The following is a 24,028-nucleotide window of genomic DNA, read 5'->3' as shown; positions in this document are numbered from 1 at the left end:
AAATTCACTGGCTCTTAAGCCACCATTATAGTCCCTACAAAAATCCATTTAGGAGGATTACGAAACGACTAACCTATCATTTCCCGAGTGAACAGTCTCTTTGCCCCGTATACTGTAGACGAAGCCTCCCAGGTCCGGAGAGGAAAAGTGCAGGTTTATCCATATCTACTAGAGGACTTCAAAAAGTAAGGTACACATTATTAAGACAGGCCAAGTAACATTTATTGAGAGCTGCACTACAAGCCAAAGTCATCAAGTCTCTGCAAACAACAATCAGAACTTTCTACCAACCGTTTAGTTTGTCGTCAATAGAAATCAGTTCCTTGGCAACCGAGCCATTCGAGAGCCGCTGTGCTAACGTTCTCATCGTTGAGAAATGTGCCACTGATGTGATTAGTTTTTCGATTGCCTGGACACAGCCATCTGTTATCGACGTCGTTGGTCTTCCTTCCAGATCAGCGACATCCACCTCTGACCGGCCTTGGTCAAATTGTTGTCGACATTTCACTATGGCTGCACGCGACACTGCATTTGACCGAAATCTGCGTGAAATTTAGATGTTATGACCGTAAGAATCGTACTGTCCCGCATACTAAAGCTTTGTAGTGCGTTTCCAGTTACCAGTCATTTTGTTCGCACACTGTGATGCACCGGTTAACCGTACCACAGCAGATCTGCGTCTGCAGGGAAAGCAGAACATGTACCCCCTTATGACACTAAGCCAGTGTTGTTGCGCAATGGTCTTAGCGTGGGACGATATGTGTAGTTCACTTTTGAAGTCCCCTCGTACCCCCAAGGTTTCAGAAGACGACTTTGCGAAACATATAAGACATGCAGAAGAATGACACATATCAGTGGGTAGAGCATCTCGCCGAGTTTTGATTAGAAGTACGCTCCTTGACATAGTTTCAAGACCATTCAGGGATAGACCAGTCAGAATATGTAGTGTAGACAAATCATGCACTCCGTACTGTCGAAAAGAATTAGTTCGCACCTGCGGACAAGCAACACAGTGAACAGATTTCCAAAGCGAGCTGTTGTCACTGTGCCCGTCCGGGCACCCAATAACTGAACGCGATTGCTGCCTTTGCGTGTATTGTGAGTTAAAAACCTGTAGATATGCTGTTGGTTGATTTGGGAAAGGGGGGGGGGGACCAAACGGCGAGGTCATCAGTCCCATCGGAGTAAGGAAGGACGGGGAAGGAAGTCAGCCGTGTCCTTTCAAAGAAACCATCCCAGCATTTGCCGTAAACGATTTAGAGAACTCACAGAAAATCTAAATCAGGTTGGCCTGACGCGGGCTTAAACCTCGTCCTCCTGAATGTGAGTCCAGTGCGCTAGTCACTGCGCCATTTAGTTCGGTAGATATGCTATATGCACTTATATGTGTCTGCTTTGTATGTCTTGTAGTTTTCGCGCAATCGTCTTCTGAAATCCTGGCGGTACTTTGGAATTACCCTATATTTAGCAGCTAAATCTTACACTGATTTTATGGCTCGTGACAGAATCACCAATAGCGGCAGTGTATTCATTGCCGTGAAGCACCCACTAATGCCTAATGAGATACAAAAAAAGAGTCTGAATGCAAGTAATATCTCAAATATCTCACAGTCGACCAAATGAACAAATTTCCAAAGGAAACTGCCATCGCACCGTACCGAGCAATTACGTCCGCGACTTCAGTCAATTCCATGCACGTATTGACTTTTCCTGAATCACAAAGGGCGGCCATATTGAGCACCTGTAATGCGAGTCAAAAACCTGGAGAAATTTTTTATCCCCGGATATTCACTGATATTCTAAAGTAATAGAACCCAGTATGTTGTCCTCGATGGTGAGTGTTCATCAGAGACATGATATCGTCAGGAGTGCCCCAGAAGAGTGTGATAGGACCGCTCTTATCTCTATGTATGTAAATGAGCTAACGGCCACGTTGAGCACTAGTCTGCATTGGTTTGCTAATGACGCTGTGGTCTATGGGAAGGTATCGAAGTTGAGTGATTGCTGGAGGATCCAAGATGACTTATACAAAATTTCTAGTTGGTGTGATGAATGGCACTAAATGTAGAAAAGTGTAAGTAAATGCGGATTACTAGCAAAAACAAACCTGTTATGTTTGGACACAGAATTAATATCTGGGCGTAAGGTTGCAGAAGACATGAAATAGAACGAGCATACGAGCATACGAAGATCCTGGTAGGAATGGTCGACTTCAGTTACTTTGGGAGAATTCTAGGAAAGTGTGGTTCATCTGCAAAGGAGACCGCATGTGGGACTCTAGAACGATCTATTCTCGAGTACTGCTCGAGTGTTTGGGATCCGCACCAGTTCTCATTAAAGGAAGACATTGAAGCAATTCAGAGGCGGGCTGCTAGATGGGGTAGGTTCGAACAATATGCAAATGGTACGGAGATGCTTCGGGAACTCAAATAGGAACCCCTGGAAGAAAGACGACATTCTTTACCAGGGACAGTATTGAGAAAACTTAGAGAACCGGAATTTGAAGCTGACTGCAGAACGATCCTTCTGCCGCCAACATATATTTCGCTTAAAGTCTATGAAGGTGAGATACGAGAAATTAGGGCCCATACCGACGCATATAGAGAATCGCTTCTCCCTCACTCTGTCTGCGAGGGGAACAGGAAACGACAGGTAGTAGTGCAGGATACCCTTCGCAACGCACTGTATGGTGGCATTTGGAGAACGTATGTAGACATAGATAAAGATGAAACTTCCTGTCAGATTAAAACTGTTTGCCAGACTGAGACTCGAACTCGGGGCCTTTGTCTTTCGCGAAAGCTTCTGTAAAGTTTGGAAAGTAGGAGACGAGGTACTGGCAGAAGTAAAGCTGTAAGGACGGGGCGTGAGTCATGCTTGGGTAGCTAAGGTAGAGCACTTGCCCGCGAAAGGCAAAGGTCCCGAGTTCGAGTCTCCGTGCGGCACACAGTTTTAATCTGCCAGGAAGTTTCATATCAGCGGACACTCCGCTGCAGAAAATCTCATTCTGGATAGATAAAGGTTTGTGTATTTTCTATATGTCTATTAGTTTTCGGAGAGTTGTTTTATGAGAGCCCGAAGTTGCTTTAGAATAACTGTGTGTGTCACGCAGTGTTTGCTGTGAAACTGAACGGTACCTGGTAATATTCCATTTGGAACGTTGTGTCATCAGAATACACTGCATTTTTTTCAGCCATCGTTTAAAGTAATGTAATTGCACATGGGTACAAGAAGCCAAGCAGCTGCACATCAAATTAAGAACATAGTAAAATTTGTTTTCCTTTTTCAAGATTTATTTTTTATAGCACATGTGTTTTTACACTACTGGTCATTAAAATTGCCACACAAGAAGAAATGCAGATAATAACGGGTATTGACTGGACAAATATACATTATATTAAAACTGACATGTGATTACATTGGGTGCATAGATCCTGAGAAATCAGTACCCAGAACAACCACCTCTGGCCGTAATAACGGCTCTGATACGCCTGGGCATTGAGTCAAACAGAGCTTGGATGGCGTGTACAGATACGGCTACCCATGCAGCTTCAACACGATACCACAGTTCATCAAGAGTAGTGACTGGCGTATTGTGACGAGCCAGTTGCTCGGCCACCATTGACCAGACGTTTTCAATTGGTGAGAGATCTGGAGAATGTACTGGCGAGGGCAGCAGTCGAACATTTTCTGTATCCAGAAAGGCCCGTACAGGACCTGCAACATGCGGTCGTGCATTATCCTGCTGAAATGTAGGGTTTTCGCAACGGTCGAATGAAGGGTAGAGCCATGGGTCGTAACACATCTGAAATGTAACGTCCACTGTTCAAAGTGCCGTCAATACGAACGAGAGGTGACCGAGACGTGTAACCATTGGCACCCCATACCATCACGCTGGGTGATACGCCATTATGGCGATAACGAATACACGCGTCCAATGTGCGTTCACCGCGATGTCGCCAAACACGGATGCGACCATCATGATGCTGTCAACAAAACATGGATTCATCCGAAAAAATGACGTTTTGCCATTCGTGCACCGAGGTTCATCGTTGAGTACACCATCATAGGCGCTCCTGTCTGTGATGCAGCGTCAAGGGTAACCGCAGCCATGATCTCCGAGCTGATAGTCGATGCTGCTGCAAACGTTGTCGAACTGTCCCTGCAGATGGTTGTTGTCTTGCAAACGTCCCCATCCGTTGACTCTGGGATCGAGACGTGGCTGCACGATCCGTTACAGCCATGCGGATAAGATGCCTGTCATCTCGACTGCTTGTGATACGAGGCCGTTGGGATCCAGCACGGCGTTCCGTATTACCCTCCTGAAACCACCGATTCCATGTTCTGCTAACAGTCATTGGATCTCGACCAACGCGAGCAGCAATGTCGCGATACGATAAACCGCAATCGTGATAGGCTACAATCCGAACTTTATCAAAGTCGGAAACGTGATGGCATTTCTCCTCCTTACACGAGGCTTCACATCAACGTTTCACCAGGCAACGCCGGTCAACTGCTGTTTGTGTGTGAGAAATCGGTTATAAACTTACCTGATGTCAGCAAAATGGTTCAAATGGCTCTGAGCACTATGGAACTTTGTATTTGTGGTCATCAGTCCCCTAGAACTCTGAACTACTTAAACCCCCTAACTAACCTAAGGACATCACACACATCCATGCCCGAGGCAGGATTCGAACCTGCGACCGCAGCAGTCGCGCGGTTCCGGACTGAGCGCCTAGAACCGCTAGACCACCGCGGCCGGCCTGATGTCAGCACATTGTAGGTGTCGCCACCGGCGCCAGCCTTGTGTGAATGCTCGGAAAAGCTAATCATTTTCATATCAAAGCATCCTCTTCCTGTATGTTAAATTTCGCGTCTGTAGCACGTCATCTTCGTGGTGTAGCAATTTTAGTGGCCAGTAGTGTAGTTCTTTGTAGCAAACGACCTATCATAGCTACCAAGGCGGTGGGTCGGTCTGCAGTGTTAATAAATAAGTAATAATGCACATAAAATGTAAAACTGCCGCACTGCTTGCGTGTGAGCGGTCCGGAGAGTGTAGCGGTGCGGTGGCGGTGTTGGCAGTGCACCGCGAGGAGTCGCCGCTGGACAACGAGAGCGCAAACCAGCTGCGCGCCGAGGACGGCTGGCGGTCGCGCTCGCCCAGCAGCGCCAGCGCCGGCAGCCACAGCCGGCCCACCTCGGACTCCTACTCGCCCAACGGCTCGCAGCGCCGCTGGGTCGACGTCATCACGGGTGAGGCCTCGGCTCGTTGCTCATTTAGCCACTGTCGCTGTCTCTTTACACATTTCTGTTTTGCACCGAGCTCAAAAGTATAGCGCAAATACACTGGTGCCAAAAATCAAAGCAGCAAAAGGAAATTTTCCAAGGTTGCGTTTATTTCGCCACAAAACACTATAAACAGGTCATAGTAACGTACAAACAATTTAAATAATACAGAACGCAAACAGATGCAACAGGCATAAAAGTAGACAAAAATGTTATTAGTTTTTTTTTCAACTTGACGGATTTACACGCACATTCCAACAACTGTTTGATGTGCTCAATATAGTGTATGACCACCTCTGGCAGCAGTACATACCTGAAAACGATTGTCGCACAGATGACAAAATGTTAGATATCGAAATAGATGACAGAGGGATAGAGAAACAACTAAAATCGCTCAAAAGAGGAAAGGCCTCTGGACCTGATGGGATACCAGTTCGATTTTACACAGAGTACGTGAAGGAACTTGCCCCTGTTCTTGCAGCGGTGTACCGTAGGTCTCTAGAAGAGCGTAGCGTTCCAAAGGATTGGAAAAGGGTACAGGTCATCCCCGTTTTCAAGAAGGGACGTCGAACAGATGTGCAGAACTGTAGACCTATATCTCTAACGTCGATTAGTTGTAGAATTTTGGAACACGTATTTTGTTCGAGTGTAATGATTTTTCTGGAGACTAGAAATCTACGCTGTAGGAATCAGCATGGGTTTCGAAAAAGACGGTCGTGTGAAACCCAGCTCGCGCTATTCGTCCACGAGACTCAGAGGGCCATAGACACGGGTTCCCAGGTAGATGCCGTGCTTCTTGACTTCCGCAAGGCGTTCGATACAGTTCCCCACAGTCGTTTAATGAACAAAGTAAGAGCATATGGACTATCAGACTAATTGTGTGATTGGATTGAAGAGTTCCTAGATAACAGAACGCAGCATGCCATTCTCAATGGAGAGAAGTTTTCCGAAGTAAGTGTGATTTCGGGTGTGCCGCAGGGGAGTGTCGTAGAACCGTTGCTATTCACAATATACATAAATGACCTTGTGGATGACATCGGAAGTTCACTGAGGCTTTTTGCAGATGATGCTGTGGTTTATCGAGAGGCTGTAACAATGGAAAATTGTACTGAAATGCAGGAGGATCTGCAGCGAATTGACGCATGGTGCAGGGAATGGCAATTGAATCTCAATGTAGACAAGTGTAATGTGCTGCGAATACATAGAAAGAAAGATCCTTTATCATTTAGCTACAATATAGCAGGTCAGCAACTGGAAGCAGTTAATTCCATAAATTATCTGGGAGTAGGCATTAGGAGTCATTTAAAATGGAATGATCGTATAAAGTTGATCGTCGGTAAAGCAGATGCCAGACTGAGATTCATTGGAAGAATCCTAAGGAAATACAATCCGAAAACAAAGGAAGTAGGTTACAGTACACTTGCTCGCCCACTGCTTGAATACTGCTCAGCAGTGTGGGATCCGTACCAGATAGGGTTGATAGAAGAGATAGAGAAGATCCAACGGAGAGCAGCGCGCTTCGTTACAGGATCACTTAGTAATCGCGAAAGCGTTACGGAGATGATAGAGAAACTCCAGTGGAAGACTCTGCAGGAGAGATGCTCAGTAGCTCGGTACGGGCTTTTGTTTAAGTTTCGAGAACGTACCTTCACCGAGGAGTCAAGCAGTATATTGCTCCCTCCTACGTATATCTCGCGAAGAGACCATGAGGATAAAATCAGAGAGATTAGAGCCCACACAGAGGCATACCGACAATCTTTCTTTCCACGAACAATACGAGACTGGAATAGAAGGCAGAAGCGATAGAGGTACTGAACGTACCCTCCGCCACGCACCGTCAGGTGGCTTGCGGAGTATGAATGTAGATGTAGATGTTGATGTTTGCTGTGAATGATGTCATCAGTATCATGGTGAGGTAATAACGCCCATTCTTCCTGCAGAGCTGCTCGCAGTCTTGGAGAGTGGTTCTTGGATGCTGACGTGATGCAAGCGGTCTCCCTAGTGCATCCTAGACATGCTATATGGGATTCAAATCAGGAGAGCGAGGAGGCCACGCCATGCGTGCAATATCTTCCAAGAAAACATCAACCACCCGTGCTCTATGAGGTCGAGCAGTCTCGGCCCACAGCACCTCACAACTACCGCAAATGACGTCCCAAGAACTCGTCTCAGTACCCGACAGCAGTTAAACCTAGCCGATTAACCCGTACAATTTCATGAATTGGGGTTCGAGTGGTAAACATAATCCCAGCCACACCATCCTCCACAATGTTTGAGTTCTGAAATCGTGTTCCACGTTCCCTCCACATACGAATCTGTGGAGAATCACTTTCATAGCAAATCGGGACTCATTTGTGTAAACAACATTAGCCCACTGTTTGACTGTACAGGTGACATATTGATGACTCCATCTAGGCATTCCCTTCCGTGAAGACCCATCAAAGACAGACACACAGCAGGTCTCTGACAATAAAGGCCACCCTGCCGAAGCATTCTGCACACCGTTTGCTTCGATACAATACGTTCAATGGATGCTGCGAGGTCAGATGCCAGTTGCCGTGCGGTACTGAGGCGGTACAGTCGTGCCCTTGCAGCTAACTAACAGCCCTCTCTTCTCAAGTCAGAAATGGTCGGCTGTGCCCTGTTCCTCGGGATACAGTTTCGGTCTCTATAAACCACCGCCAGAACGATTCACATTAAGCCATAGGGCTTAATGGCTTTCTTTCTATGGTGCTCCCGTACAGAGAGTCTGTGCCATACTGCAGCGTCTGTGTAAGCAGCGATTGCGAATGTGAGGCTACAGGCAAACACTACATCAATTCATAGGTGCCCCGACGTCATCATTGGCATGGTTGTCCGTTGGCCGGAATGCCATCTTCTGTGCAGAACACGATTGTACAGATATCTGATTGACAGTTTGTATGATTATATCGTGAATTAGACACGGGACGGGGAGATAGCGGTTTGTTGCTTTAATTTTGGACACCCGTGTACTTAAGATATGCTTCTGATAACGTGTTCACGGATGATGACACTTCGACCAGCGACAATAAACCCTGCAGACTGCTGTACCCTTTACTGTTACGAAGCTTCTTAGGCAACTACATATGTGGTTCAGATAACTTACGTGTACAGACAAGGTAGGGGAGTCTGGGGCGTCCTCCCTCGGGCATGGGTGTGTGTGTGTTTGTCCTTAGGATAATTTAGGTTAAGTAGTGTGTAAGCTTAGGGACTGATGACTTTAGCAGTTAAGTCCCATAAGATTTCACACAGATATTTTAGAGTCTGGGGAAAGATGACAAGTTGAAACATGGTTAACCTCCTGTCGGTTGTTTAATTAATATGGTCTACCAATTTAGTAGTAGAGGGAATCGTGGCGATACAAATTGTAGAGGGAGACCAAAAGTTGAATATAGCAAGCAGATTCAGAACGATGTAGGTTGTAGACTTAGTCGGAAATGAAAAGGCTTGCAGATAATAGAGTAGCATGGAGAGCTGCTCAGACCAGTCTTTGGACTAAAGCCCACAACAAGAACAGCATCAATATGAGGTAATTCGGTTGTGTGGCCGTGCGGTTCTAGGCGCTTCAGTCTGGAACCGCATGACCGCTACGGCCGCAGGTTTGAATCCTGCCTCGGGCATGGATGTGTGTGATGTCCTTAGGTTAGTTAGGTTTAATTAGTTCTAAGTTCTAGGCGACTGATGACCTCAGCAGTTAAGTCGCATAGTGCTCAGAGCCATTTGAACCATTTTTGAATATGAGGTAAATAAAAATAAAATTTTCATTCCACCAACCATCACTGATAATTTATTCCAGCAATTTAAGTATATCGGTTTACATCAAGAGGAAGAATCAGTTCAGACTAATGACCTCAGATGTTAAGTTCCATAGTGCTCAGAGCCATTTTGAAGAATCAGTTCACCACTCATTTCTGCAACAGGTACACCGTCCTCGAAGTCCAGCTGCACAAATTCGGTCTGTTAACCCTACCTATGATACATTTGTGATTACGCTGCGCTCCCATCTGTGCACCTAACTGAACCTTACACGACTACTGCAACATTCGAAACGGGGTTGGTTCATCATTAAAGGAAGAACGAACTAATCTGGTAAAATAACTTACATTGCCGAAGCCCTTTGCCTTCTTTTTCTTTTTAAGCTGCTGTACAGAATTTACAACATTTATCCAAATCTGAACATTTCATACATCACAATTCAAGGAGCTTGTGAGACTGAAACTAATTCCGATGGGCAAAACAATTTCACCTTACTGAATTAAGCTACTCGCAAACAACATTACCATCACTTTCCTGTTTCCGCGGGGAGCTTAAACACGAAATGCCACGACACTTTTGGAAACTGCCGGTAATAAGACACACGATTTCTCTGCAAATAGCACCAAGTCTGGTTTCTGATTCATATAAAATGTTATATCATTAACAAAAAAACCAAGAAAAGTAGCGGGCCAATGACCGAACGCTGTGGATTTCCATTGCAACCTGTCCCCATGTAGATGATATGGGTTCCATCTTTTTATTACTCGAACGGCCTAGAGTAACTTCCAGCATTCTGTCTCTTAAATTAGAGCTAAACCAGGCTTGTGCCGAGTTACATAGTTCACAAAAACTCAATTTCTCTAATAAAATTTTATGATCAACTCAATCAAATGCTTAAGACATAGATCGGCACCGTGATAATTTATCATTTAAAGATTCAATTATGTGCTCTGTAAATGTATAAATAGTTGTCTAAGAAGAGTGGGCATTTTGAAATCCAAACTGTGATTGGCTAAGCATCCCAACAGTGGTGATAATTTATCATTTAAAGATTTGATAATCTTATACCTTATATTACAGATAAGAAAAATTCTTCTCATCTTCTCTCCACCGCCACCGCACCTGTGTTGGTATGAGCACTACATGTGTACCTGATCGCCTCACATACCCTCTATTGCGGTCTTCAGTCCAGTGACTGGCTTGGTACACCTCTCCACACTAGTCTATCCTATGCAAGCCTCTTCATTTCTGCATGACTACTGCAACCTGCATCAAATTGAAACTGCTTGCTGTATTCAATCCTTGGTCTCACTCTGTAGTTTTTACTTTCCCAAACTTCTCTCCTTTACCAAACTGACGGTTCCTTGATGCCTTAAGATATGTCCTATCAGCCAATCCCTTCTTGTAGTCATGTTGTGCCATAAATTTCTTTTCCTCCAATCTGACTCAGCACCTCTTCATTACTTATTCAATCTAGCCGTCTAATCCTCTGCATTCTTCTATAGCGCCACATTTTAAAATCTTCCATTGTCTTCTCGACTGAGCTACTTGTCGGCTGTGTTTCACTTCTGTACAAGGCTACATCCCAGACAAGTACCTTCAGAAAAGATTACGACTTACTCTTATTTAAATTTATATAATACTTTGAGAAATTCCTCTTTTTCAGAAACACTTGCCAATACAAGTCTGCATTTTATATCCTTTCTACTTCCGCCATTATAAGTTATTTTATTGCTCAAATAGAAAAAACTGACATACGACTTTTAGTGTGTATTTTTCTAGCCTAATTCCCTCAGCGTCACCTAATTTAACTCTGCTACGTTACATTACCCTTATTTCACTTTTATTGATATGCACCTTCTAATCTCTTTCCAAGATAGTACACACTTCCAAGTGTTTTGCCGTCTCTGGAAGAATTACAATGTCATTGGCGAACCTGAAAGTTTTTGTTTCTTCTCCCTAAACCTTAATACCTTTCCCAAATTTATCCTTGGTATCCTTTATCATTTGCTCAGTTTATAGATTGAATAATATTTGAGAGATGGTACAACTGTGTCTCACTCTGTTCTCAACCACTGTATCCCTTTCATTTCCTTCAAATCTCATAACTGCAGTCCCGTTTCTGTACACGTCAGAAAAAGCCTTCCATTCCCTGTATTTTACCCCTGCTATCTTCAAACTTTTAAAGACTGTGTTTCAGTGCACACTGTCAATCCTTTCTCTAAGTTCACATATTCTATAGAGGTCAGTTGGCCTTACTTTAACCTATCTTTAAGATAAGTTGTAGCATCAGTATTGCGTCGCGTGTTTCATCATTTCTCCATAACCGAAGCTGATGTTCACCAAGCTCGACTTCTTCCATAAATAATTCATGCCAATATTTTGTAACTATGACTTATTAAACTGATGTCTCGGTATTATTCGCATCTATTTGCACCTCCTTCTTTGCTACTGCAATTATTAAATTATTTTTGAAATCTAGGGATTAAATTATTTTTGAAGTCTGGAGGAATTTCGCCTGTCTCCTATACCTTGCACATTAGAAGGAAGAGTTTTGTTATGTCTGGTTCCCCCAAGGATCTCATTCTTGGGGTATCTAGCTTTCTTTTGACTTAAGTCTTTCAGTACTGTCAGATTCTTCTTGCAGTATCATGTCTCTCATCTCATCTGTAGCTACTTCATCTTCCCTTTGTATAACATTGCCTTCAAGTTTATTTCACTTGTATAGCTCTTCTACATATTCCTTCTGACTTTCATATTTCCCTTTCCTCCTTTCTTTTATTGCCTGCCATCTGTGCTCTTAATATTCGCGCAGCTGCTTCTCTTTCCTCCAAAGCTCTCTTTAATCTTCCCATACCTGCATCTCTGTTGCCCCTCATTAACCATGCTTCTACAGCCCTGCGTTAGTCCACTACTCATTCCTGTTAGCCTTTTGACTTACTGTGACCTCATTTGTATACATCTATGTTACCTTTCACTTGTTCAAATGGTTCAAATAGTTCAAATGGCTCTGAGCACTATGGGACTTAACATCTGTGGTCATCAGTCCCCTAGAACTTAGAACTAGTTAAACCTAACTAACCTAAGGACATCACACACATCCATGCCCGAGGCAGGATTCGAACCTGCGACCGTAGCAGTCCCACGGTTCCGGACTGAGCGCCTAGAACCGCTAGACCAACGCGGCCGGCCTTTCACTTGTATTCCCTTTCATGTTGCATATTTAGAATTTCTCTTGTTGTTGTGGTCTTCAGTCCAAAGAACGGTTTGATGCAGCTCTCCGCGCTACTCCAACCTACATCCTTCTAAATCTGCTTATTGTATTCATCTCTTGGCCTACCTTTAAAATTTTTCCTCCCCACACTTCCCTCCAGTACTAAACTGGTGATCCCTTGATATCTCAGACATGTCCCACAAACTAATCCTTTCTTCTAGTCTAGTTGTGTCACAAATTTCTTTTCTCACAAATTCTGTTCAGTACCTTCTCATAACTTGGAAGGAATGCGTGTGAAATCTTATGGGACTTAACTGCTAAGGTCATCAGTCCCTAAGCTTACACAATACTTAACCTAAATTGCCCTAAGGACAAAAACACACACCCATGCCCGAGGGAGGGCTCGAACCTCCGCTGGGACCAGCTGCGCAGTCCATGACTGCAGCGCCCAAGACCGCTCGGCTGATCCCGCGCGGCTTATAATAACTTACATTATCTACCCGTCTAATCTTCAGCATTCTTATGTAGCACCACATTTCAAAAGCATCTACTCTTCATTTTTCAATTGTTTATTGTCCATGTTGTTTCACTTCCACACGTGGCTATGCTCGATACAAATACCTTCCAAAAAGACTTCCTAGCATTTAAATATATATTTGATGTCAACAAATTTCTCTTCTTCAGAAGCGCTTTTCCTGCCATTGTCTGCTGTGTTTTGTATACGTTCTACTTCGGCCATCATCAGTTATTTCGCTGCCCAAATAGCAAAACTCAACTACTACTTTAAGTGTCTCATTTTCTAATTTAATTCCCTTAGCAACACGTGATTTAATGCGTCTACATTCCTTTCAGTTGCTCTTCCAAGTCCTTTGCTGTCTCTGACGGAAATACAATATCATTGTCAAAACCTTTATTTCTTCTCCCTGAACTTTAATACCTACTCCAAGTTTTGTTTGGTTTACTTTACTGCTTGCTCAATATACAGTCTGAACAACGTTGGGGTAGGCTACAACACTGTCTCACTGCATTCTCAACCACTGCCTCCTGTTCGTACCCACCAACTCTTAAAGTGCCTTGTGATTTCTGTGCAGGTTGTAAACAGCCTTTTGCTACCTGTATCTTACCCCTGCTACCTTCAAATTTCCGTAATTTACATTCAGTATCTCCTTTGTTATCCAAGTTTTCTACTAGACCTCATCTTTTTACCTACTTGATCCTCTGCTCCCTTGACTATTTCATCTCTCAAAATTCCCCATTCCTCTTATACTGCATTTTTCTCGATTGTTTCAGTCAGCCGTTGCTCCCTCTCAGACTCTCTACAACCACCTGGTCTTTCAATTTATCCAAGTCTCATCTCCTTAATTTCCTTCCTTTTTTTGTAATTTATTCATTTTGAATCTACATTTCGTAATTGATAAATTATGATCAGCGTCCACATCTGCACTCTGGAAACGCCTTACAGTTTAAAATCTGATTTCGAAATCTCTGTCTTACCATTACACAGTCGACATTATATCTTCCAATGTCTCCAGGTCTCTTTCACAATTACAGTCTTCTTACAAGATTCTTAAACCAATATTTTTTTAAATCATTTGTCTTGTGATTGGTTCGTTATGGCCCGCCAAAATTTCCTCTCTTCTATGGCTCTGGCACCCAAGGTCCTTAGCTATTCGTTGTTTATAGCACCACATCTCTTCGCTTCTCTTTTTTTATTAGGGTTGCCCAGAAAGTAATGCACCGCTTTTTTTTTCCTCAGACTAAAACAATGTTACGAATGCGACAAGTTACGTATGTATTATTTGAACTCTCCTGAGTGAGCGCGGCAAGTTTCGGTCACTTACGACAGATAGCGTAACTGCAGGACAGTTTCAAAATGGCGTCTGTAGGTGATGCACGTTACAAGCACCGTGACGTCATTGAATTTTTCACTACAGAGAAAGAAACCATGGGGAATAGTCACAAACGTCTGTGCAAATTCTATAAAGCATCTGCTATCGACAGAAGTACAGTTAGTCGCTGGGCACGGAGGGTAAGGTCGTCAGAAGCTGGTTCGGCGGATCTGAGGATTTGCAGCGGTCGGAGAGACTATCCACAGCTAACACACCTGACATGTTGCAGCGAGCTTCCACTCGTTTGGGCCATTAAAGGATGCCATTCGTGCAAGACATTTTGAGGGCGATGAGGAGGTGACTCTCAAGGTAAAACACTGGATCCGCCACCAGGACAAGGATTAGTACCGACAGGACATACACACCCTTGTTTCGCGCTGGAGGAAGGCCGTAGAACAGGATGGAGATTACATCGAAAAATAGGGTGTGTAGATAAAACACCATTCCTTTGTGTGTGACATTCTCATCAGGTTCAATAAAGAATTGTTGAAGAAAATAAATGCAGTGCATTACTTTCTGGGCTATCCTCATACAATTGTCCCACAGTCCAGTCTGTGTTACCGTAAAAAAGAAATGGAATTTCTTCCTTAAATCAAAGCTGATGTGTGATACTAACAGAATTCTTTTCGCCAGGAATGTCCTCATTTCCTGTGTTAACTTACTTTTTATGTTGTCTTTTCTTCGTCCTTTATGTGTAATTTTGCTTCCAAGGTATCAAAAGTCCTTAATTTCGTCTACTTCGTGGTCCTCAATTTTAACGCTAAGTTTATCGCTAATTTCATTTCTGCTGCTCCTCCTTACTTTCGTTTTTCTTTGGTCTACTTTGTCTATACTCTGTAATCCTTAGGATGTTCATTCCATACAACATGTCCTGTAATACTTTCTCACTTTCACTGAAAATAGCAATGTCATCAGCTAATCTTATCATTTATATCCTTCCATTTTAACTTTTAATCCCATTCTTAAACCTTTCATTTATTTCCTTTGTGCTTCTTCGATGTAGAGTTTGAACAGCAGGGACGAAAGATTACACCCCTCTTTTACACTTTGTTCTAGGTCTTTCATTTTTATTGTTCCTTCTTTGTGCTTATATATATTGTGTACTAACCATTTTTCCCTATAGTTTACTTCTATTTTTCTTATAATTTCGAATATCTTGCTGTGTTTTACACTGTCAAACACTTTTTCCAGGTCGACAAATCGTATGAACATGTTTTGATTTTTCTAACGTCTTGCTTCTGTTTTCACCCACACTGTCAAAACTACCTCTCAGTTCCTTTATCTTTCCGAAAGCCAAACTGATCGTCATCTAACGGACCCACAATCTTCTTTTCCATTCTCTTCATTATTCTAGTCAGCAAATTGGACATATGAGCCATTATACTGATTGTGCGATAGTTGTTGAGATTTTGTGGAGTGTATGAATCATACTTTTCCGAAAGTCTCATAGCATATGGCCAAACTGAGAGATTCTATACACCAGTCTGAATATTCGCTTGGCTGTCTCTTCCCCCAATGATTTCTGAATTTCCGAAAGAATGTTGTCTATCCTTTCTGCCTAGTTCGATCTCAAACCTTCCAGAGCACTACTACACTCTGACTCTAATACTGAATCTCTATGTCTTCCATATCGACTCCCATTTCTTCCTCACTCACGTCATCCCCCTAGTAGAGGTCTCTAGCATTCTCTTCCATCCTATCCGTTCTCTCTTCCGTGCTTAAGAGTGGTATTCCCATTGCACTCTTAATGTTGGCGCCCTTGTTTTTAATTTCATTGGAGGTTATTATGACTCTTCTACATGCTGAATCAGTCGTTCCGACAACCATTTCCTTTTCGATTTCTACACATTTTTCTTGCAAATATTTCGCTTTTGCTTCCCTATACTTCCTATTTATTTCATTCGTAAGTGGCTTATGTTATTGTATTTCTGATTTTTCCCTGAACATTTTTGTACGCCCTTCTTTCATCGATCAATTGAAGTATTTATTCTGTTAGCAAAGATTTCTTCGCAGTTACCTTCCTCGTACCTATGTCTGACTGTCCAACTTCTAAGACTTTCATTTATAGAAATGTGCATTGCTCTTCAATTGCACTTCCTACAGTGGTGGTCATTATCGTAGTGATTCAGAAAACTTCAAGCGTATGCCATGATTTCTCGGTAATTGAGTATCCCTCTTGTTTGCACATTGACTGCTCCTGAATAGTCTCTCAAACTTCAGGGTACTCTTCGTCATTACTAAATCTAAATCTGTATATGTTTTTGGGGAAACCTTACAATCAACTACTTGACTTAGGAATCTATGTTCGACCATAATGTAATCGATCTAGAATCTCCGCCAGGATCCAGATCTTTTCCAAGTATATCTCCTCACCTTGTGCCTTTTGAAAAGAGTATTCGCTATTACAATCTGAAATTTATTGCAGAACTCAATTAGTCTTTCTCCTCTCTCATTCTTATTGTCAAGCACATATTCCCCAGTAAGTCTGTCTCCTATTCCTTTCCCTGCTACTTCGTTCCAGCCACACAATTATTGAATTATTGGCGGCCGCTGTGGCCGAGCGTTTCTAGGCGCTTCAGTCCGGAACCGCGCTGCTGCTACGATCGCAGGTTGGAATCCTGCCTCGGACATGGATGTGTGTAATGTCCTTAGGTTAGTTAGGTTTAAGATGTTGTAAGTCTAGGGGGCTGATGACCTCAGATGTTAAGTTCCATAGTGCTTAGAGCCATTTTTATTGGAATATTGTTTCCTTTTACGTATTGAATTATCTGTTCAACATCCTCATATAACCTACTTTCTCTATCTTTTCATCTTCTGCATCTGGCGTTGGCGTATATGCGTGAATTATTCTTGTTGGCGCTGATATCTTGTCGATTTTGATGAGAAAAAACGTGTCACTGAACTGTTTGCAGAAACTCACTCTCTGCCCTACCTTCCTATTCATAACGAATCCACTTCCGTTGTACATATTTCTCTTGCTGTTAGTATAATCGTATTGGTCAGACCAGAAATTCTTGTCTTCTTTCATTCAATTCACTGATGCTCACAAAATTTAAACTGACGCTTTACGCTTCTCTTTTAAGATTTTCTAGCTTCCCTATCACATTCAAACTTCCAACGTAAATGCTCAGACTCCTACTATGTTGGCCTTTCATCGGTTATTCAATCTATTCCTCATTGTTTCCTCAGTGATAGCGATGATTAAATTACGCTTTGTGAAATATTCTAAATGGAGGCTTCCTTTTTCATTCATTTCTACTAATGTATATTCTCCTGCTATTTCTCCTGCTCTTTCCTTTCCTACTATTGAATCCCAGTCCTGCATCACAACTAATTTTTTGTCTCCTTTAACTATCTGAATTATTTATTTCATCTCATCATACATTTTTTCTCTCTCTTCATCTGCACGTCTGCAGAGGTAGTCGGCATACAAACTTGTATTACTACGGTAGCTGCTGGCTACTTGTCAGTACTGGCGAAGATATTGCACTAACTGTGCTGTTCATAGTAGCTCACCCACATTTCTATTTCCTTATTCATTATTAAACTTATTTCTGCAGTACCTCTAACTGATTTTGTATTTATAGCTCTGTATTCACCATACCAGATGTCCTGTTATTCCCGTCACCACACTTCACTCATTCCCATTATACTTAACTTCAACTTATTCATTTCACATTTCAAATTCTCTAACTTGCCTGATTAAGGGATCCAACATTCCATGCTCCCACCCGTAGAAAGTCAATTTCGTTTCTCCGAATGAGGACTACTTTGCCTCTGGAATATTTTATCCAATAGGATGCCATCATCATTAATTTAACAATATGGTAGTGACGCATGTCCTCGGGGAAAATAAAGGCTGCAGTTTGCCTTCGCTTTCAGCCGTTCTTAGTAGCCGAATAGGCTGTTGCCCATCTTCAGGAGTCATAGGTTAATCTGGCCTCTTCACAGATACTTTTTTGGTTTTATTGAACCTACAGTACGGCTATCTGTATCACTAAGCGCGCAAGACAACATACCTCGACAAGGTCCATGGTTCATGGTGTACTGCATACTCGATCTTCATGACACCTTCAGCATTCAGTGCCGGAACCTTCCATGGCATGTAGTAACGGCTGGTCGTAGTCAAGATGGCAGGGCGTCCTATTTGAACATAACAGCAAATATTGGCGGACATTATAGCCTTCGGCTACTCGTAGTTAAACTTTATGAATGAAAAACACGTGATCAGAAATCTTGCCGTAGTACAAAAATCGAGTTTCATCAGTGTCTAATTTTTTAATGAAATTCCTTTGCAGTCCATCCACAATGACGTCATTTGACTATCTCGTTATCCTTGCTGTTTTCTCCCTATTACACAGCTCAAGCTGCCATTCTACTCTCAGAAATGCAAGGACAAAGTGGATTGCACTGCTGCTCATTAGCTTGTGATTGTCTTTTTGTTTAATAACAACGTACTGCCTATGTATTTTCTTGAATTATCCCTGTTTTAATGACTTTTCCTTCGTGGAAAACAGTGTATATTATTGTTATGGCCTTTGAATTATCCAGGATAGCTACGACGGGGTGTGTAAACGCAATAAGAATTGTTAAAATGTTGACCTGAAAGTATTAATTTTGGGGACTAAATTACGATAATGTCTAGGGCAATTATCAATAAGAAGAATACTCCTCGACGTATTTATACGTGGAAAAATTTCAAATGTTGTCTTGAGTACAATGTAACATGGAAAAAAAAAAAAATAAGGACGCCCGTACACGGGAGGGGGCGTGGGGCCGTACACGGGAGCTGGGGGAGGGGGGGGGGGGAGTGCCGCCCCCTCCCTAACTCTCAAAGAAAGGAAAAAGTATTGTGTAGTCAGATGTTCATCTTTTAAGGAAATGATTTAAAAGTCGATATTATGCAGGTTTTTAACAGGGTGGGAATTGGAGGTTTTTTATATCTCTTACAAGTCCCCATTCGTCTTCCAAAATATTAAAAATACTTCGCACCCCCTTGCCCTTGGAGACAAAAACACACACACAGACAGATACGAAATTTCACCAGGTGGTGGTTGGGCCCATACTAGCTTTTGTATTGAAATTCGTCGAGTTCTCTTACATTCTGGAATGTGACTGATTCGTGTTAGTTATTGTTCGGCATGGTAGCCATTTCTGACGGAACTTCTGGGGATTTTCTGAAGCGGGTCTGTATAGGGTGTTTAAAGTAAAAACTCCAAAAACACAATCTTAATCAAACAGACTTAAGGTTGGAAGAAAAATGTCGAATGTCCCGCCGACAGCGAGGGGTTAAAGAGCGTCACGTGTGCGGTACAAAAACTTCATGGTAGTTTTAGTTTGACAGCGGTTCAGTGCGCTTGAATACCTAAAAAAGGAGGAGGAAAAATGTGCTGAAAGCAACAAATGACATAAGCTCTACGGAAACGTTGCAAAACTGCACTGTTAGAGATCCGAAAATATCTGTCAACTATTCCACAAAAGCCTACTTATAAAGCTTCAAGAATCAGTATCAAGCGAGGACTGGAGGTAAATACTGTATCTCTCTATTTATAGCTCACGTTGGGATCGCGGAGAAAAGATACAATATACTACAGCGCACAGAAGCCTTTAGAGCAATTTTCCCTGCCGCGTTCCATGCGCGAATGAAACTGCTTCTTCATACCCTAAGATGTGGTGAGTGTAAAGTAGCCCAAGCCGTGCACCTCACAGTGGTTTGCAAACAATGGTCGTTGATAAGGAGACTGTTGTGTATACAATAGTGAGCTAATACCAGCACTTAGGACCAGAAGATGATGGTTAAACAAATTCATATCTGAGATATACAATCATTACATTCTAAAACTAACACAATATGTCACTGAATTTTTTTTTTTAATTTACCTTGTAGAGCGGTAAACAATCGAAGTGACCAAAATAAACCTTAAATTGGAGCATTTCTTTGTCTGCATTCTTTGCGTACATATTGCTCTTAATTGTCTTCCACTGTTGCCTTTACAGTTCCTCTAATGATGGCGTACGTTACTCGTTACATATTTGGTACGGACAAACTACGGCCTAACTCCTTCGAAGTACGAGGACTGAATGGCGTCAGCACTGGTATTATACACTGCGATGATGCTGCCATCCTATCTCAATGGTTGAAGTATATCACAGACAATATAGTTGGACTGACGAATCTTCAGGTAGGTGTCAGAAATAATCATATTTTTTTCTATTCACACAGATTTTCTCTCATTGTTCATTTCAGTTGCAATCTGGGTAATTTAAAGTGCTATATCGAACTGCTTTCCCTATTTATCAATACAGCCTCAAAGATTTCAAGCAAAGCTTTCTTTCCATTTGGGTATTCTGTCATGACTTAAACTCAAGAAAACTGAAATAATATCATATCATTATCAGACAGTGACTTTGAAAACATTGCCATAGGATTCATCGAAGAAATTTATTTGTGACTCTGTGTGTGTGTGTGGGGGGGGGGGGGGGGGAGGGGGATGGCAGATCACCCATTTATTCCCCTGTCATTTGTGTATGAGATTCATTCTATTAATGCACTGTCAAGTTCCGCAAGTGTTTAAAGTGTAAAGTGTTTATTTGCTTCCATTTTTGCTTTGTAAGTCGATCGTTTCCCTTGGCACGTATACAACATACCCAGTGCTTTGGAGGGGTCAGAGGCCAGATGCACTAACCACTCAGCATTGAAGGCAGACACAATTTCTAACAAAATAAAACTCGAAACTAAAACCGCGAGTCAGACCTTGTCGTGAATCCAGAACTCTGCCTCACTTGGGCAATGCTCTTACCTTTTTTTTGGAGAGGAGTGGGAGGGACTGAAGGGGGCAATCCCATCTCTGCTTCTAGCCCCACCCCATCTCTCTCCAAAAATGCCTAATTTGGCACCTTGTTAAGACATCATGTAACACTGCTCTTCAACATAATATAGTGACTATGGTACCTCGTCAAATCAAATAACGTACTCTTCAAAAGCAAAGAAAACTTCTCTTATGAAGCATCGAAGATTCCTCTTTTATAATAAAAAAAAAAAAAAAAAAAAAAAAATAGTCATCTTCTAAAAGTGTACAAGCCTTCTCTTGTGAAATAAACATTTCTCCTCTTCTACAACAAAAATTACTCCTTCTCTAGAACAAATTGGACTCCTCTTCTTCGTCTGTAACAAACGAGTCTGTTTTTTCAGGTCAATGCTTCTATACTAATGCAAAAAAGACACCTCTCCTAACATAAACCAGGCCCCTCTTCTAGAACAACCAAGACTTCTGCTGTGAGATTACTACACCCCTCTAAATGCACTTATATACGTAACGCTGCAGCACCCATATGTAGAAGGACATTGTCTTTCTGAAAAAGCACATCACCTTCCAGTCGAAAAATGACCGTAGGATGGGGGATAACAGCCTGTGCAACACAGTACGCACTGGTTTCTCTAACTTGCAGAAACACCAGATGTGACCTCGAGTTGAAACTGGTACCTCCCCACCACCCTCCACCATGAAGCCTGGATGATCGTGCATGTCGCGGGTGAGTGAGTGCACTCTGGAATAAGCAGCTCACCAGATCTACACCATACATGTGTATGTCCATCACCTGCATAATGATCACTCACATCCATCACTCGCAACAGAACCTACCCTCATGACTGAATACAACAGTGTGTCATTCCACTTTCCAGTCAACTCTTTTACAACACCAGAGTAGCCATGTTTAATGGTATTATGGTGTCAGTGATAGCCTGGCCAGGGGCACACGTGATCGTAATCCTGCTGCAAGCAGTGAGTTCCCAATGGTTCCTGACGACACAGCAGTTGTAACAATGCCCAAATTTTGTCCCTGGATGATATTTGGTCAGCAACCACTAGTCACAGAACTTATCAATAATGACGTGTGCCTGTGCTTCACAGATGCCCAGAACCTGATCTACAGGTGTGGGAATGTTTCACAGACCACTATTGACAGAAGCAACACACCACCACCACATGCAGCAGTCGACTGATACATCCATCCAGCTTCCCGCACGCCCACAATGCAGCCCTCTTCAAATGGCTGAGGCTGTTCAATAGGTATATGTCCTCATCGGTGCGGCATGGTTGCACCCTAGAATGAATGTTGCAAACAGTATTCACCTCTAAGCACAGTTACTGCCTGCAGAGTCAAAACAGAGTGTGACGAGACTGGCTTTCTGAGCACCATCTGATGGCTGATGACCATAACAAATCACTCACTAACACTACAACCCCACACTACGACAGTATTGTATCCTGGTACCACTGAACACAGAGATTGAGGGTGTTTCATTTCTTTTTCCTGCAGTGTAAAACATACAAGACTCCCCTTCTAGACTAACCAAAATGTCTACTTTAAAACAAGGGTCCTCTTTAAAAACATACAGAGCCCCTCTTGCAAACGGCAACTAAAACAAATTGTGTGGAACAGCTAATGGTGACATAGATGCTCATGAAGCATATGTTCTCTTTGCTGCTCTACTTACCTTTGTATGGCATTTATGGTAGCAGTTTGTTGTGCTCCACTGTCAGATAATACCAGTAATCTTATTTATGGGTTCCTGTTTTCCTGCTAATTCAGTAGTAGGTATAACTGGCAAGGAGTCAGTTTTTCCATTTTGGATAAATGGTTTTGTTTGGGGACAGAATCGCCTTCAGGTGTACATGTAAGGTGAAATCCACTTTATGATTGCAAGTTTTTATCTTGTCCACTGACAAATTTCAGGTTTTTCATTGCATATTAGATGATATCACAGTGAGTGCAAATTGGTCAGGGTTAAGCCCTTTTTTATACAGTCCATGCAGTATTCAACCTACCCTCACAGCTGTACTTCTGGCAGCCCAGTCCTCTACCATTCAAATTCACAGAAGTACCTCTCGCCTGCCTCCTAAACTGACATAGTAAAGCTGTGAGGGATGCTTGAATAGCTGAGACAGTAAGTTACCTGTATCTGAGTTACTAGTTTTTTGTCATTCAACAACCATGGTTAGACAGGCACTGTCAGTTTTACAGTAATATTACAACATTAAAATTAATAAAAAATTACAGTTTAAAGTATGATACTGAAGAGGGTACTATAAAACATATATTTAAGAAATAGATTACTATATGCATTACAATAATAACACAATCATGTAGTAAAATAGCAGATTTGCTGTTGTTTTCATTGGTAATGAATTGCAACTCAGGTAGACACTGTTCTAACACCAGAGACCTATTCTTCTATGTTGTACAAAGGTTGCTCTTTTAACATACATGAAATTTTAGCCCTAAATTGTTCAACTGGCATGCCCTCTGGAGCGTACACCATTAACAAAAATTAAGAACAACAGGGGCTCTATTATAGGTCCCTCTGGCACACCATGTTTGAACTTTATTTCACCTGATTCTGCTCCTTGCACTGATACAATCTGCTATCTGTTATTTAGGCAGGATTTGAGAGTTGGTGTAGCAGTATAAATTTAGCATGCTCAACAGGGTCTTATGTGGGATGCAATCAAATACCTCACCAAAGTCACAGAGTACCAGTGCTATAAATGCCTTGTTTTCAAAACCCTGACTTATATTTGTATCTAAGTCAAGCACTGCCTTTGTAGTGACTTGCCTTCCGAAAGCCATGCTGTCTATGATAAAAGAGGTTATTTCCTTCAAAATAACTTAATAGCTGATGTTTCATTATGGACCCCATCAGTTAACACTGATATTACAGATACAGGTCTACAGCTTGACACTTCATGTGGATTACCTTTGTTGTAAACTGATTCTGTGCTTGATACTTTCAAGAAGTCTGTAAATTCTCCAGAATGGAGGCTTTTATTTATTACTGTTGACAGTAGTTGTGCAGTTTCCC

The 24,028-nt window shown here is 42.3% G+C and overlaps 1 protein-coding gene across 1 annotated transcript in view; it reads left to right on the top strand.

Moving 5' to 3' along the window:
- LOC126480871 (gamma-1-syntrophin) overlaps positions 1–24,028 on the top strand; it is a 796,968-nt gene that overhangs the window by 695,834 nt on the left and 77,106 nt on the right. The window contains exons 5-6 of the mRNA XM_050104253.1: positions 5,080–5,250; positions 20,161–20,345. Of these exons, the coding sequence (XP_049960210.1) occupies positions 5,080–5,250; positions 20,161–20,345 (356 nt within the window). The remainder of the gene's footprint in view (positions 1–5,079; positions 5,251–20,160; positions 20,346–24,028) is intronic.

Source organism: Schistocerca serialis, chromosome 1, assembly GCF_023864345.2.
Source record: "Schistocerca serialis cubense isolate TAMUIC-IGC-003099 chromosome 1, iqSchSeri2.2, whole genome shotgun sequence".
Classification (NCBI taxonomy): Eukaryota; Metazoa; Arthropoda; class Insecta; order Orthoptera; family Acrididae; genus Schistocerca; species Schistocerca serialis.
This window is presented reverse-complemented; position numbering and strand designations above follow the sequence as displayed.